Below are 16,577 nucleotides of genomic sequence, written 5' to 3'. Positions count from 1 at the left end.
TGTTATTATCATCACGATTGATTTATAAAGTCGAATAATCGGATTCGCTAGTTAAACGACTAAATAAATAATTATAAATGATTTATTGATAATGAGATTGACAACTGTTATATCACTGTTCTATACTGTAATTATATTAAGTACATTTAATAAAACATAACATAATCTTCAATTTTGTAAATAATAAAAATCGTCACAGGAAGACCAAAAATGCAGATTCAAAATAAAATGCCATGTTGGATATTTCAATATAAATAATCTATTAGCGGACCCGGCGAACTTCGTTCCGCCTAACAGTCTAATAATATCGTGTTAACTTTAGTTAAACTTATTTTCGGATTCTATTAAGGGACATTAATTCAATTTTTTTTTTGCAAATTCAAAAATGTTTTATTGCTTGCCATTGCGAAAGAAGAATGGCAGTTTTACACATTAGCCCTCTTCTCTCTAGCGCCAATTTTGCGATACTGCATGTTAAAACATTTTCTGATATACAACATTTTTTGTTTTGTTCAATCGGATCAGGTGCAAGAACAAAGTGTTAGGTTTCTTTTATTTGCGTAATTTTGTCAACAGATGGCGCCACATGGTGTTTGCATTCGTAAAATTAATTTATCATTTATGTTTATTCGATAACTTATCCGATATTTTATTACTTATTCTGCCATTCGGAGCGGGGAAGATTCCACCAAATAAGAGATACCTAACATCGGTCCAGCCGATCTTGAGTTATAAGTGGTGTAACTAACACGACTTTGTTATATATATTTAAATTACCGTTGCCTTATCGAAAGGATTAAGGAGGATTGTAAAGATTAAGGGTATAGGCAGAATTAATTGTGACCAGTCTGGTCATAAAAATATAATTAAAACCTTATCTAATATTATTTTTTAGTAATAAATTCGTTCTTATAAGTGTCATGATAAAATTAATATTCTATGAAAGCCTAAATTTTTTTAAAAATTGATTGTAAATACAATTTGATGTACCTATCTAGTTTTTATCGCTAGGAAAACATTATGCCAAGGTAATGAGACAAAAAGTAATCATTAAATATTTTCCTTAACGACCTTACATTGACATAACATCGTGAATGTATCCTGACCCTTGTTATGAGACACCCAATCATCAATCCACAACGTCATTTGTCTTTGCTAACAATATGTCTCAGTTTGATAGTAAAACGGTCTTGTGAATGACAGGCATTAGCAAAGGTAAAGAATTTAAAATTTCCAAAAAAGGGGCCGTTTATGTATTACGTAAGCATAAGTAATAAAAGATCTCAAAAATAATAGTTTTAATTTTTGTAGGAATCCTCGAAAATCCATTTCGTTTTTAAGCATAGACAATATGTGGGTAATATGTGTAACAAAATAAATAATTACTGTTGACGTAATCACCAAATAAGAAAATCAAACACCCGCCTCCCCCTCTGTACTGGTTACGTAATATTTGAACGATTAGTTTCGTCCACAAATAATTTGTTATATTATCAGAAATATAATACTTGAATATACATGTCGGAGATAATCTAAAAAGGGACTTATTACTTCAATTGTGTCATGTAAATTAATGTAAGGTTAGTAGTAATTACCATGATAAAAGAAATTAACAGTTTATAACGAGTATGAATTATGTTATTTCACTTTTACGAGTTCTGTAATGTAGATATGTTTTGTCCTTGTTAAGAATTTTTTATTTTACTTATTAAAAATTGTTTTTGTGTTTTTTACATTTTGCCCTAGAATGATTATAAAACGTTTATGGATATTAAATTTTATATTTATTCCAACCGTTTTGGTAGTTTGGAGAAAAATAAGCGATACTAACTCAAGACCTGTAATTCTTACTAAGAATGGATTGGTAAGGGGTCTTAAATCGCCAAACGGTGATTATGATATGTTTCTTGGTATTCCTTATGGAAAAGTAAGGCAAGAAAACCCTTTTGGGGTAAGTTGTATATTTTTTTGTATTTCTTACTGTAGAATATATTCCCGCCATAATTAAATATTCCCGAAATGAATATTGCAGATTGCAGACCCCTATCCAAAATATGAAGGAATTTTCGATGCTGATGATGACAACAACCCATGTCCGCAGTATGACGAAGGTTTTAATTTTTTTGCTGGAACATTAGACTGTCTTCGGTTACACATATATACGCCTAAAAAGTCAGAAAAGTTGGCAGTAATGGTTTACATTCATGGCGGAGCATTTCGTTATGGACACTCCGGATCTTGTAATGGTGAAAAGGATTATGACCCAGTGTATTTAATTCGCCACAATATAATTTTTGTTAGTTTAACTTACAGACTGGGTGTATACGGCTACATGTGTTTAGGAACAAAAGAGATTCCAGGAAACACCGCTATGAAGGATCAATTATTGGCATTAAGATGGATTAAGGCTAACATAGAGGCCTTCGGTGGTGATCCGGATAGAATAACCATTTTTGGGCATAGTAGTGGTTCTATTTCAGTAGATTTTCAAGTGCATTATCAACATGATAATTTGTTCCAACAAGCTATTTTACAGAGTGGAACAATAACAAATATGCATAGTTTTGGTGAAGCTAATACATCACTGCCTTTTATAATGGCAGAAAACCTTGGATTTAAAACAAGAGATCTTGATGCTGCTATAAGGTTTCTCTCGAAACAAGACCCGTTCAATGTTATTAAAGCTATAACTAATCCAGCTTTACCCATATTGATTTTTCAACCGTGCATTGAAAAAAAATTCTATGGAGTTGAACATTTCATTACAAAAAAGCCGTCTGAATTAGTTCCTAAAGTGAAGAATAGAAAATTTCTAATTGGAAATACAAACGATGAATACAATATTGTTATTGGTAATAACCCTGATGAATTTTTTGACGACGATCATACAATAAGAAAATATTTGAATTATTCGTTTAATTTTAATGAAGAAGAATTGAATGGTGCAGTACATAAATTAAAACAATTTTATATAGGCAATGATGAATTTAGCAGAAAATATAGAAGACAAATGACTGATTTATTTTCGGACATGGTTCATATTTATCCCACGTATAAACTACTTAATAGTTATCATAAAAACGAAGCGACTAAGGTAATTTTACGTAGCTCAAGTAGTGTCAGTATCATAGTGTACTGTCTTCTTTCCTACTTTCTTCCTTTTGTTATTTTCTTATTGTTATAATACATTTCAGGTCTACTATTATCTGTTCACTTATTCTGGAGGCCGCAATATGTACCGTCAACGTAATAATTTAACCCTAGATACCGCTATTCATGCAGATGAGTTGGGCTACCTGTTTCAAGACCTCCACGTCAAGTCTTCCAGCCCAGAAGATCAGCTAATGATTGATAGAATGACAACGTTGTGGACAAATTTTGCAAAATATGGGTATATATAATTTCTATACACCAACTCCTGCACGCCGTTACTATATAGCTAAAGCTAATAAATGGGTTTTGATTCGTTTTCAGAGATCCGGTACCATCGACATCGGAAATACTACCAACACAATGGGTACCTATTTCTGACGATAGTAAAGCTTACTTTCGTATAGATAAAACAACTAAGATGGACACGGAGTTCTTAGCAAAGAATGAGTTTTGGGAAGAATTCTATAGACAATATTCAAAGAATTATAAATATTAATTGAAGCAAATATTGTTATAAAATGTAATAAATTGTTATATATTATTATTTATTTTTTTTAATCGTAGAAAATAATAGAATTGGTGTACGTAATTAATATAATGCCGAGGATATTCAAAAATAAATAGCCTATATTCGGCCACAGTAACGAATCTCCGTCGACGTTGGTCTAAACGTAGGAGTTTTTTTACTCCCCAAAAGTCATACCCCGGTATTGATGGCCGATATGATGCATTACAAGGTTAAGAATAATACCATAGAATTATTTATATATAATGCAATGTATTTAGTAGTTTATGTATGCGTGAACGTAATTCCGTTCGGGAAAGTAATTGTTGACACTTTATTAAGGTTTTCTTTAATCTTTTTAAAACACTTGTGCTAGGGCCATAATTGATGTCATAAATATGACTCTTAAATTAAGAAGGGTCCAAATATGTACGTAGTTGATTAAAATAAAAAGCTAAGTTCTGTAAAGTTTATTTTGTTTGTCAGCCGGTACGCTACTAATTCGGCTAATTATAATTAAAATCTAATAAAGATAAAAATTAAGTGGAAACTGTTCAGTTTGATAATATAATTAAAAGGTTAATTTTAAATACTTGATACGGAAATAAATTTAGCATTATATAACTTTATCGAATGTTTGTTTGAGTGATTAAGCATGCGATTCTCAATCTTAAGGTTCTTTACATCGCAAATATAATTTTTTAATACAATAATTTGTTAACATCTAAATTCGTATTAACCTTCAATGTTAATTATATTATTAAACTAGCTGGCCTGGCGAACATCGTACCGCCTAACAGTCGATTCTTTATTTTTTTTAAATACTTATTCTGCTATTCGGGACACCGGTCTATCTAGTAAGTTAAAAAAAGAAAGTTGATTCAAATACATTATGTCAAAAAATTAAAATTTACCTTCCTGGAACCCCTCCACTAACACTTGAACTGTATGATATGGTATTAAAGTTCAAATTGACTTTTAAGTATTATTACGAATATTTTGTATGGGATTATAGAAAAGTGTTGTTTCTAGACTTTTTCACTCAAGTTTTTTAAATTTTTCTCTCCGTAAAAACCATCCTCGTACTTCAAGGAATAATATAAAAAAGAATTGGCCAAATTGGTCCGGGCGTTGTTGAGTTACCAACACATTTTGCGATTCATTTTTATATTATTCAGTTAAAGTTTTTATTATGTGGCCAAATAACGTTGCCACTCAACTAACTGAACATATATACGACCGATACACTTGATAGTAAGAATTTGGTATGGAATATTTTGATGGTAAAAGCATTTAAACCAACACGTATCAAATTTGATGCGTAAACCCGTTTGGTTTACGACCACCAAGCAAAAATACAGTTTGTGTGAAATTCAAACTGAGCGCAGTTAACATAATGTCTATTAAGTTGTTATTATAAAAAAATACGGTAAGTAAATAAATGAATTATTTCCAGAGATCCAACACCGGCACAATCTACTACTAACGCGGTAGATACCCATTTCTAAAGATATTAAAACTTACGTTCATATAGAACTGAAAGAACAACTAAGATGCATACAGAGTTAATTAAACATACGGATATTTCTTGCAATGATAACACAACCTATTTATAATAATTATAAAATATAATTTTTATCGTTGTGTTTTGTGTTCAATCATAAAAAATAATAAATCACCTACATACACCACACTGCAATGAAACCGTTTTGGCACATGGAGTCCATTGGAATGTACCATGTAACGGCGTGTTTATGCCCATGTAAGAGAAATGTAGCCTTTCCCCTATTACCGGCAGCATGCTGATAGACCTACCCACACGTTCGTCACCAGTGATACAGCTACATAACTCTTAATATGTGAAGAGTCGTGGTGTTTATGAAATATTTGAAATCAGAAAACTTTTTTAGGTTTTTAAACATCAAAGTCCAATTATGAAATATATTTTTTTTTATTTTTATAAAGTAAAATATGAGAGATATGTTGGATCAAAGATAAGCTTCATTTCAAGTGCTCAACGTGAATTTTTTATACATGAAATATTAAATTTCATTCATGAAAAATCAGTTTCAGTTTCAGAAAATCAGCCACAGATTATTGTTTTTAAAGTACTTGGATTTTTGGGTCTACGTATATGATTTATTGGTTTCCTCGAGATTGTTTTAATGCACGGTACTCAATTGAATACTGTGTGTAAAATTACTATGACATATTAAATAAAGTATATTTGGCTTATTTATTGTATGTGTATGTTTTTAAAATATCTTTTACAAAGAAATACAAAAGTATACCAAATAATTTTATTAAAACTTACATTAAGATTCTAGACTACACATACGTTTTGTAGATTTTTACAATTTTTCAAAACTTTTCTGTCGTTAAAATGCTACCAAATATTATTGTGCCAGTACAGATGCAACCTAACACATCTTCCTATTTACAATTTAAACAGATAACCATTATTATTATTACATCCATCAGCGGAAGTTGTCAGGAACAATGAAGAGACCAATCAATGCTTCAATATCTCAATGCCAGTCCAGTCAATTATGCTAGTGGGACAAGGGGAAAGATATTAACGTGAGACCACAAATCTATTTTGAATACAGTTGGACAACTATATTTTTATATTAATTATTTTCATTACCATTTGTGTTACATTAAGTTTACTGTATAGTTTAGTTTATTTATATATCTGAAAATGTTGTCACTATTACATATTATAATTATGTTATATATATTATAATTATATTAATAATAAAATTATTAATTGGACATTAATCTGTTATTCATTTAATGACTTGCATGTTGAAAAATAACGACGGGTTGCACTCCGGGACTAACATAAGTGAAAACTTGAATATTAACGTTGTGCATTTTTGATATTTTGGAATGGTTAGGGAATAATTTTGCACGAATTGCTTTAATTATCACTATAAAAGTACCTACTATCATTTCTCTCTTCTCTTCAGGAGGCTCACCTGATGTTAAGTGATACCGCTGCCCATGGACACTCACAATGCCAGAAGGCTCGCAAGTGCGTTGCCGGCCTTTCAAGAATTGGTACGCTCTTTTCTTGAAGGACCCTAAGTCGTATTGGTTAGGAAATACTTCAGTGACAATTTATATTACATTAAATAAGCCACGCCAGCTGACTACTCTCCACGCTTCGTCAGTCTGACCAAATCGTCACTAAGACGATTACTTGTTTAGACATTTCGCAAAATTAAACCTTGATTTATTGATTGAAGGTCCAATTCCACATGCATCAATGTATGTGAGAAAAGAGACAAATAAACTAAAACCGTAACTTAATAACGCACGAAGGTTCATAATCGTTTAAAAGAAACATCCGTCTTACGAATTTGTCCTGACGCGAGTTTAACATTTTTTACCCATTCTAAAAAAGTGTACAATGCCGCCAAAGAAGTTTTCACTTCAAAAATATAATGTTTTTGTTTAATTAAAACTTGCCGGTCATACTATCAATATATGGCAAACGCATTAATTACATTGCTTATCAGAAATTGAAATATGCCGTGCTATTTTATACTTTTAATTAAAAGAACAATCGAATAAATTTTACATTTAGTTTTATGATAAAATTAAACTTTCACAAACACTATTAACTTGCGTACCCAACAGAAGTTGTCCTGCCTGCATGATATTTCAAGCGATTAGGATAATAAACAAAGTATGAAAGTATCGACTGCAGCGCCATCTGACGGGATGATTTGTGAATCTAAATCCATTCAGGGTGCCAGCCAGACGCACACAAAAAAATTCATTCAAATCTGTCCAGCCGTTTAAGAGGAGTTCAGTGACATACACACGTACACGTAATTTAAATCATTATTACATTAGTTCCGAGATAAAAATGATAAATAAATTTAAAATGATATTGCTACAAATAATCAAATGGCTTACCCTTATTTATCAGATACTATAATAATAACATAAGATACTAGGTTAATTTATATAGCAGCAAAATACAAGGTTTCGTCAATACCAATTAATTTCTTGAGTGTTCGAAAAGAGCGAATGTACAACCCAGAGTGAACAGCTATCTTCTGTTACAACAAAGTTCTATTTAACTAAGCCAAATATATTTTAAAATTGGTGTTTTTATTACTATTATAATATTAACGTATATATAAACCCCAAAATATATATAGATTGTCCAATGTTATGTTTATATTTTCATTTAAAACAAGATTCATCCTTAGTCAAAAATGGCTAACCGACTTACGAATACGAAAGAACAACTTTCGTAGGATTCTAAACGCGAGATAAATTGTATTATTTTACGCCCACATTTTCGCAAATTGATAAACTTACCGAACTCACGCGTGAAATAATAAGTAAGTGATAACCAAACGGTATGTGCGCTCTGATTGGTTGAATAAGTCACTACCTAACCTAACCTAACCGTTTAGAATCTTACGAATGGATATCCGTTAGTATAACTTTCCCACGAGACGTCGCAAATTGATGCGGATTTTGTTATATTCTGGTGTAATATACACCGCTATCTGGTCGGATGTTCTATATAGTTTATTTATAATATCCACAGAACCCATTTTTACTGGAATCGAACAATCCAAATGACATTCAAATATTCCAAATAATTCAGTTGGATGACCATTAAAATCCCCTAAGATTATGTAAATAGGTTCGTTATTATAGTCATCACTAATAGCACTTAGAGTTAGTTCCCAAACCGTCCGGAAAGGCTTATAATAATTGGATATTCACATCCAAAAATGTATTTAATTTAGATTCTGATGCTAAGAATCTGTGACTGATAACACTTTTCATACTTATTTTGTCCAACATCACTTTTCCGTATTTATTTAGTTATTTAACAGTAACAATTATTTTGTTAAATTACATAGATTATGTAATTATGAACTTGCGATTCTCAACCTTCAAGTCTAGCGTTCAAAACCTGGTTATACATAAAGCTATTTTCGCATATTAATGGTGATGACACATTTGCCTATAAAATTAATTAATTATATAAATTCAGAATTGCCTTTTTGTCGCATAACGTAACGACATGACGACGGACCGGAACACATCCATATTCTCCGAACCCATCAATACTTATTTTGTGGTATAAATCGTAAAATCTTATTACCTACAGAACTACATTCATTTTGAACTACATAAATTAAATAACTAAATTCATAAAAAAACTTGGAAACCATACATATTCAGTTTTAAGTATAAAAATTCTTAATTCTAAAATAATCAATTGTGTCGTGTAAATTAATGTAGGTTTGTAATTATTACCATGATAAAAGAAAGTTACTTTTTATAACTAGTATGAAAATTATGTCATTTGACTTTTACGAGTTCTGTAATGTAGTTACTAGTTATGTCTAAAGAATTTTTAATTTAACTTATTAAAAATTGTTTCTGTGTTTTTTACATTGCGCCCTAGAATGATTATAAAGCGTTTATGGATATTAAATTTTATATTTATTCCAACCGTTTTGGTAGTTTGGAGAAAAATAAGCGATACCAACTCAAGACCTGTAATTCTCACTAAGAATGGATTGGTAAGGGGTCTTAAATCACCAAACGGTGATTATGATATGTTTCTTGGTATTCCTTATGGAAAAGTAAGGCAAGAAAACCCTTTTGGGGTAAGTTGTATATTTTTTGTAGTTCTTACTGCAGAATAAATTCCCGCAATAATTAAATATTCCCGAAATGAATATTGCAGATTGCAGACCCATATCCAAAATATGAAGGAATTTTCGATGCTGATGATGACAACAACCCATGTCCGCAGTATGACGAAGGTTTTAATTTTTTTGCTGGAACATTAGACTGTCTTCGGTTACACATATATACGCCTAAAAAGTCAGAAAAGCTGGCAGTAATGGTTTTCATTCATGGCGGAGCATTTCGTTATGGACATTCCGGATCTTGTTATAATGAAAAAGATTATGACCCAGTGTATTTAATTCGCCACAATATCATTTTTGTTAGTTTAACTTACCGATTGGGTGTATACGGCTACATGTGTTTAGGGACAAAAGAGATTCCAGGAAACACCGCTATGAAGGATCAATTATTGGCATTAAGATGGATTAAGGTTAACATAGAGGCCTTTGGTGGTGATCCGGATAGAATAACGATTTTTGGGCATAGTAGTGGTTCTATTTCAGTAGATTATCAAGTGCATTATCAACATGATAATTTGTTCCAACAAGCTATTTTACAGAGTGGAACAATAACAAATTTGCATAGTTTTGGTGAAGCTAATACATCGCTGCCTTTTATAATGGCAGAAAACCTTGGATTTAAAACAAGAGATCTTGATGCTGCTATAAGGTTTCTCTCGAAACAAGACCCGTTCAATGTTATTAAAGCTATAACTAATCCAGCTTTACCCATATTGATTTTTCAACCGTGCATTGAAAAAAAATTCTATGGAGTTGAACATTTCATTACAAAAAAGCCGTCTGAATTAGTTCCTAAAGTGAAAAATAGAAAATTTCTAATTGGAAATACAAACGATGAATACAATATTGTTATTGGTAATAACCCTGATGAATTTTTTGACGACGATCAAACAATAAGAAAATATTTGAATTATTCGTTTAATTTTAATGAAGAAGAATTGAATGGTGCAGTACATAAATTAAAACAATTTTATATAGGCAATGGTGAATTTAGCAGAAAATACAGAAGACAAATGACTGATTTATTTTCGGACATGGTTCATATTTATCCCACGTATAAACTACTTAATAGTTATCATAAAAACGAAGCGACTAAGGTAATTTTACGTAGCTCAAGTAGTGTCAGTATCATAGTGTACTGATAGCCACTAGTCCTACTTTCTTCTTTTTGTTATTTTCTTATTGTTACAATACATTTCAGGTCTACTATTATCTGTTCACTTATTCTGGAGGCCGCAATATGTACCGTCAACGTAATAATTTAACCGTTGATACCGCTATTCATGCAGATGAGTTGGGCTACCTGTTTCAAGACCTCCACGTCAAGTCTTCCAGCCCAGAAGATCAGCTTATGATTGATAAAATGACAACGTTATGGACAAATTTTGCAAAATATGGGTATATATAATTTCTATACACCAACTCCGGTACGCCGTTACTATATAGCTAAAGCCAATAAATGGGGTTTTTATTTGTTTTCAGAGATCCGGTACCATCGACATCGGAAATACTACCAACGCAATGGGTACCTATTTCTGACGATAGTAAAGCTTACTTTCGTATAGATAAAACAACTAAGATGGATACGGAGTTCCTAGCAAAGAATGAGTTTTGGGAAGAATTCTATAGACAATATTCAAAGAATTATAAATATTAAATGAAGCATATATTGTTATAAAATGTAATAAATTGTTATATATTATATCTATATTTTTTTAATCTTAGAAAATAATAGAATTTGTGTACGTAATGATTATAATGCTGAGTATATTCGTAATCGTTGTTTTTTCGTAAAAGTTGTTATTTCTATCAAGATGCGATTTGCTCACTGTTTTTCTTTTTCGTTTTCCACGCTTTGTAGCGTAGCGTATTTCTATAAGCTAGTTTCTAGTAAAATAGTAGTTGATTACTAAATACTATAACAATACTATATAAGTAACTGGTACTTTATTACAAATTTCTTCAAAACTATTCAAAAATAAATAGCCTATATTCGGCCACGATAACGAATCTCCATCGACGTTGGTCTAAACGCAGGAGATTTTTCATTCCCCAAAAGTCATATCCCGGTATTGATGGCTGATATAATGCATTACAAGGTTAAGAATAATACCATAGAATTCTTTATATAGAATGCAATGTAGATTTTTAGTAGTTTATGTATGCGTGATTGTAATTCCGTTCGGGAAAGTAATTGTTGACACTTTATTACGCTTTTATTTAATCTTTTTAAAACACTAGGGCCATAATTGATGTCCAAAGTATGTAAGTAGTTGATTAAAATAAAAAGCTAAGTTCTGTAAAGTTTATTTTATTTGTCAGCCGGTACGGTACTAATTTGGCTAATTATAATTAAAATCTAATAAAGATTTCACTTCATTTGGACAACAATAATTTAAATATGAATAATTTTCATTACGTTAAGTTTATTGTATAGTATAATTAATTTATATATTTGAAAATATTTTATGATTATTGTATTAATAGTAAAATTATTAATTGGACATTATTCTATTATTTATTAAATGACTTGCATGTTACAAAAAAATATAACGTTTTTTGTTAAATAAAACTTGCCCGTCATACTACCAATATATGGCAACCGCATAAATTACATTGCTTATCAGAAATTGAAATATGCCATGCTATTTTATACTGTTCATTAAAATAACAATCGAATAAAATTTACATTTCATTCTATAATAAAATTTAACTTTCACAAACACTATTTAAGTAACTCAAACAAAAATATTAACCTAAAAGAGTGATACAACTAAAAAATAATAAAAAACCAATTCAAACTCAGCCTCACATAGGGCTAAGTAATAACATCTTTTTTTTTATTTGTAGAAAAATATATTTATCTAGTGGACCCGACAGACGTTGTCCTGCATGATATTTCAAGCGATCAGTTGTGTATATTTTCATTTAAAATCTCGGTACAAAAATGACTAACTTACTTGTAAATCACGAAATCACCGACGAAAGGGCAACTTTTAATTTGACGTTAAATTCGACTTCACTGCCAACTGACTTTAATCCACGTGATATGTCAAGTGGCATTATCAGAGTACCAAATGTCTAAAATTTTTGGGCGTAAGTGATTTGAGTGTTGAATTTTAGTTCCAAATGTAAACAATCTGCCTTGAGCGGCGCCTTTGTGATAAACAAAGCGATTATTACAGAAAGCATAATCGTAAAATGACGTCACGAGTGATTTGAGAGCGGAATCCGCTGTAAGAGTTTGAAAAGTGAATTACAGATTACGTGAAAATTTAAATAATATGTGTCGCCTATGACAATCAGATGTATACACCGCTATCTGGTTAGATGTTCTATCTGTCCAAACTACTTTATTTGTATCCACAGAACCCATTTTAACAGGAATCAAAGATTCCAAATGACATTCAAACATTCTGAATAATTCAGTTGGATCTACTAATATTATGTGAATGGTTCGTTATTATAGCCATTACTAATAGCACGACGACGGACCGAAACACAGCCATATTCTCCGAACCCAACAATTCTTATTTTGTAGTAAAAATCGTGAAATCGTAACCCACAAAACAACATTCATTTCCACATAAATTAAATAACTGCTAAAATAACTAAATTCATAAAAACTTGGACACGATACATATTCAGTTTTAAGTATATAAATTCTTAATTTCAAAATAATCAATTGTGTCATGTAAATTAATGTAGGCTAGTAGTAGCTAGTAATTACTATGATAAAAGACACTAACAGCAGTACGAAAATTATGTCATTTGACTTTTACGAGTTCTGTAATGTAGTTACGTTTAAAGTAGTTTCCTTGTTAGTTAAGAATTTTGAATTTTACTTTTTAAAAATTGTTTTTGCGTTTTTTACATTTCGCCCTAGAATGATTATAAAACGTTTATGGATATTAAATTTTATATTTATTCCAACCGTTTTGGTAGTTTGGAGAAAAATAAGCGATACCAACTCAAGACCTGTAATTCTCACTAAGAATGGATTGGTAAGGGGTCTTAAATCTTCAAATGGTGATTATGATATGTTTCTTGGTATTCCTTATGGAAAAGTAAGGCAAGAAAACCCTTTTGGGGTAAGTTGTATATTTTTTTGTATTTCTTACTGTACTTTCTTACTGTTTCCCGCCATAATTAAATATTCCCGAAATGAATATTGCAGATTGCAGACCCCTATCCAAAATATGAAGGAATTTTCGATGCTGATGATGACAACAACCCATGTCCGCAGTATGACGAAGGATTTAATTTTTTTGCTGGAACATTAGACTGTCTTCGGTTACACATATATACGCCTAAAAAGTCAGAAAAGTTGGCAGTAATGGTTTACATTCATGGCGGAGCATTTCGTTATGGACATTCCGGATCTTGTAATGGTGAAAAGGATTATGACCCAGTGTATTTAATTCGCCACAATATTATTTTTGTTAGTTTAACTTACCGATTGGGTGTATACGGCTTCATGTGTTTAGGGACAAAAGAGATTCCAGGAAACACCGGCTTGAAGGATCAATTATTAGCATTAAGATGGATTAAGGCTAACATAGAGGCCTTCGGTGGTGATCCGGATAGAATAACCATTTTTGGGCATAGTAGTGGTGCTGTTACAGTAGATTATCAAGTGCATTATCAACATGATAATTTGTTCCAACAAGCTATTTTACAGAGTGGAACAATAACAAATATGCAAAGTTTTGGTGAAGCTAATACATCGCTGCCTTTTATAATGGCAGAAAACCTTGGATTTAAAACAAGAGATCTTGATGCTGCTATAAGGTTTCTCTCGAAACAAGACCCGTTCAATGTTATTAAAGCTATAACTAATCCAGCTCTACCCATATTAAACTTTCAACCGTGCATGGAAAAAAAATTCTATGGAGTTGAACATTTCATTACAAAAAAGCCGTCTGAATTAGTTCCTAAAGTGAAGAATAGAAAATTTCTAATTGGAAATACAAACGATGAATACAATATTGTTATTGGTAATAGCCCTGATGAATTTTTTGACGACGATCAAACAATAAGAAAATATTTGAATTATTCGTTTAATTTTAATGAAGAAGAATTGAATGGTGCAGTACATAAATTAAAACAATTTTATATAGGCAATGATGAATTTAGCAGAAAATACAGAAGACAAATGACTGATTTATTTTCGGACATGGTTTATATTTATCCCACGTATAAACTACTTAATATTTATCATAAAAACGAAGCGACTAAGGTAATTTTATATATCTCAAGTAGTGTCAGTATCATAGTGTACTGATAGCCACAAGTCCTACTTTCTTCATTTTCTTATTGTTACAATATATTTCAGGTCTACTATTATTTGTTCACTTATTCTGGAGGCCGCAATATGTACTGTCAACGTAATAATTTAACCCTAGATACCGCTATTCATGCAGATGAGTTGGGCTACCTGTTTCAAGACCTCCACGTCAAGTCTTCCAGCCCAGAAGATCAGCTTATGATTGATAGAATGACAACGTTGTGGACAAATTTTGCAAAATATGGGTATATATAATTTCTATACACCAACTCCTGTACGCCGTTACTATATAACTAAAGCCAATGAATGGGTTTTATTCGTTTTCAGAGATCCGGTACCATCGACATCGGAAATACTACCAACACAATGGGTACCTATTTCTGACGATAGTAAAGCTTACTTTCGTATAGATAAAACAACTAAGATGGACACGGAGTTCTTAGCAAAGAATGAGTTTTGGGAAGAATTCTATAGACAATATTCAAAGAATTATAAATATTAAATGAAGCATATGTTGTCATAAAATTTAATAAATTGTAATATAATATATCTAATTTTAAAAAAATCTTAAAAACTAATAGAATTTATGTATGTCATGATTATAATGCCGATGATATTCTTAATCGTTGTTTTAAATTGTGAACGCTTTAGTTGCCATCGGCTCAAAGCTAAGTAGAGTTGAAGAGCCTATACCACTGATAAAGTTGCATTGTTTGTTTACAGTAATGTTTAGTTTGCAATACGTCTCTCAAATAATTCTATGATAAAGAAAATTATTTTAGGCAAAACTACAAAATAATAGTGAGATTTTTCATGCAAATAAACGTTTTGTTGCTGGCTTTTAAAACGTAACTTAGACGTAATTCCTTTTGGAACAGTGATTGCTGACTTTACTTAGAAGTTTTAAGACACTATATTCTGTGAAACTAGTCCTAATGCCATCAAAATTAATGATCATCATAACAGACAGATAAAATAGACCATAATATAAAGAATTGTCTCATAAAATATACCGTAGTGTCCGATGATATAGTGTTCGTTCTTAAGTGAGCCAATGCATCAAGTAGAGAGATTTTATTCCATTGTCATAGTATCTTTTGTGTTTCGATAAATTTCATTTATTATGAACTATATTTTCGCCATATTAAACGAGAAAAAAGAATATTGAGATTCTTATCGTTATGATAACAAGGCTCAATATTTCTTTAATGTTCGTATAAAAACGAAACAAGTTATATAGAAATATACGTATATATCGCTGTTCTCACAATAAGTGTGATTGTATTTCATTTCTTTTTAGTATTATGAATTATTGCGAAAAATATGAAAAAAAATTAATACATGTCTGTGAATATATGTAATTAGAAAGAAAAAGTGTCTTCGTGTTCTAGAAAAGAAATTCAAATAAGTATAACTTAATAATACTTAACGTAGTTAATTAATGCCCTTGACTCCTAGAGCAAATACTTACCAAAATATTTATTGAACAAATGACTGAAAGCTGCGCCTATAGTAAAAGTAAAAAAAATAAAAACTCAAAATATAATTTGTTCATAACATTAAATATGAAATTATTCAGTTCTATTACGTGATTTGGATACATCTTCTTCATCTTATCATCTTGGAAATGCTGTTAGCATTAAGGGTAAACTACCACAAGGACCAAACTTTTTAAATTTGTTTTAGTTTTCTATCCACTCTTAATAATAATTATGATTACTATTTTGGTTAAGGGTGTGCCAGTTCTGAACGACTATATTTTATTACACCTCCATGTTTAGAACAAAAAGAATTGTGCCATATGAGTCTTAGTTTCTTAGCTCTCAAAGCCTAGGTTATTTTAAAGCTATTTTCTTATTTATTTATTTATTTATTTAATAACAGCACAATGGCCAAACTTAGACTAAAAAACACAATAAACAATACAATAAAATAC

At 30.9% G+C, this 16,577-nt stretch overlaps 1 protein-coding gene across 5 annotated transcripts; it reads left to right on the top strand.

The window, feature by feature from the left end:
• Positions 1-1,304: 1,304 nt before the first annotated feature.
• Positions 1,305-15,264, top strand: LOC125050452 (esterase FE4-like). 5 transcript variants are annotated; one of them, XM_047650320.1, is made up of 5 exons: positions 1,305-1,580; positions 9,164-9,309; positions 9,390-10,451; positions 10,556-10,752; positions 10,837-11,056. In XM_047650320.1, exons 2-5 carry the CDS (start codon positions 9,259-9,261, stop codon positions 11,009-11,011), a joined length of 1,485 nt encoding a protein of 494 aa, XP_047506276.1. In that variant the 5' UTR covers positions 1,305-1,580; positions 9,164-9,258; the 3' UTR covers positions 11,012-11,056. The 5 variants fall into 5 exon arrangements, with proteins under 5 accessions (XP_047506276.1, XP_047506273.1, XP_047506275.1 ...); XM_047650317.1 differs by lacking the exons at positions 9,164-9,309; positions 9,390-10,451; positions 10,556-10,752; positions 10,837-11,056 and adding exons at positions 1,747-1,951; positions 2,033-3,094; positions 3,195-3,391; positions 3,475-3,692; XM_047650319.1 differs by lacking the exons at positions 1,305-1,580; positions 10,556-10,752; positions 10,837-11,056 and adding exons at positions 14,690-14,886; positions 14,969-15,264 and having other exon boundaries at positions 9,022-9,309.
• The last annotated feature ends 1,313 nt before the right edge of the window (positions 15,265-16,577 follow it).

The sequence above is a fragment of the Pieris napi genome, chromosome 6 (assembly GCF_905475465.1).
Source record: "Pieris napi chromosome 6, ilPieNapi1.2, whole genome shotgun sequence".
Classification (NCBI taxonomy): Eukaryota; Metazoa; Arthropoda; class Insecta; order Lepidoptera; family Pieridae; genus Pieris; species Pieris napi.
This window is presented reverse-complemented; position numbering and strand designations above follow the sequence as displayed.

What these genes read in the sequence shown, in the direction of transcription:
- LOC125050452 (XM_047650315.1), top strand. Translation starts at nt 13,119, where the DNA reads ATGTCATTTGACTTTTACGAGTTCTGTAATGTAGTTACGTTTAAAGTA. An exon ending in GGCAAGAAAACCCTTTTGGG is followed by an intron (nt 13,446 to 13,531) that starts GTAAGTTGTATA and finishes TGAATATTGCAG; the next exon opens with ATTGCAGACCCCTATCCAAA. An exon ending in ACAAATTTTGCAAAATATGG is followed by an intron (nt 14,887 to 14,968) that starts GTATATATAATT and finishes ATTCGTTTTCAG; the next exon opens with AGATCCGGTACCATCGACAT.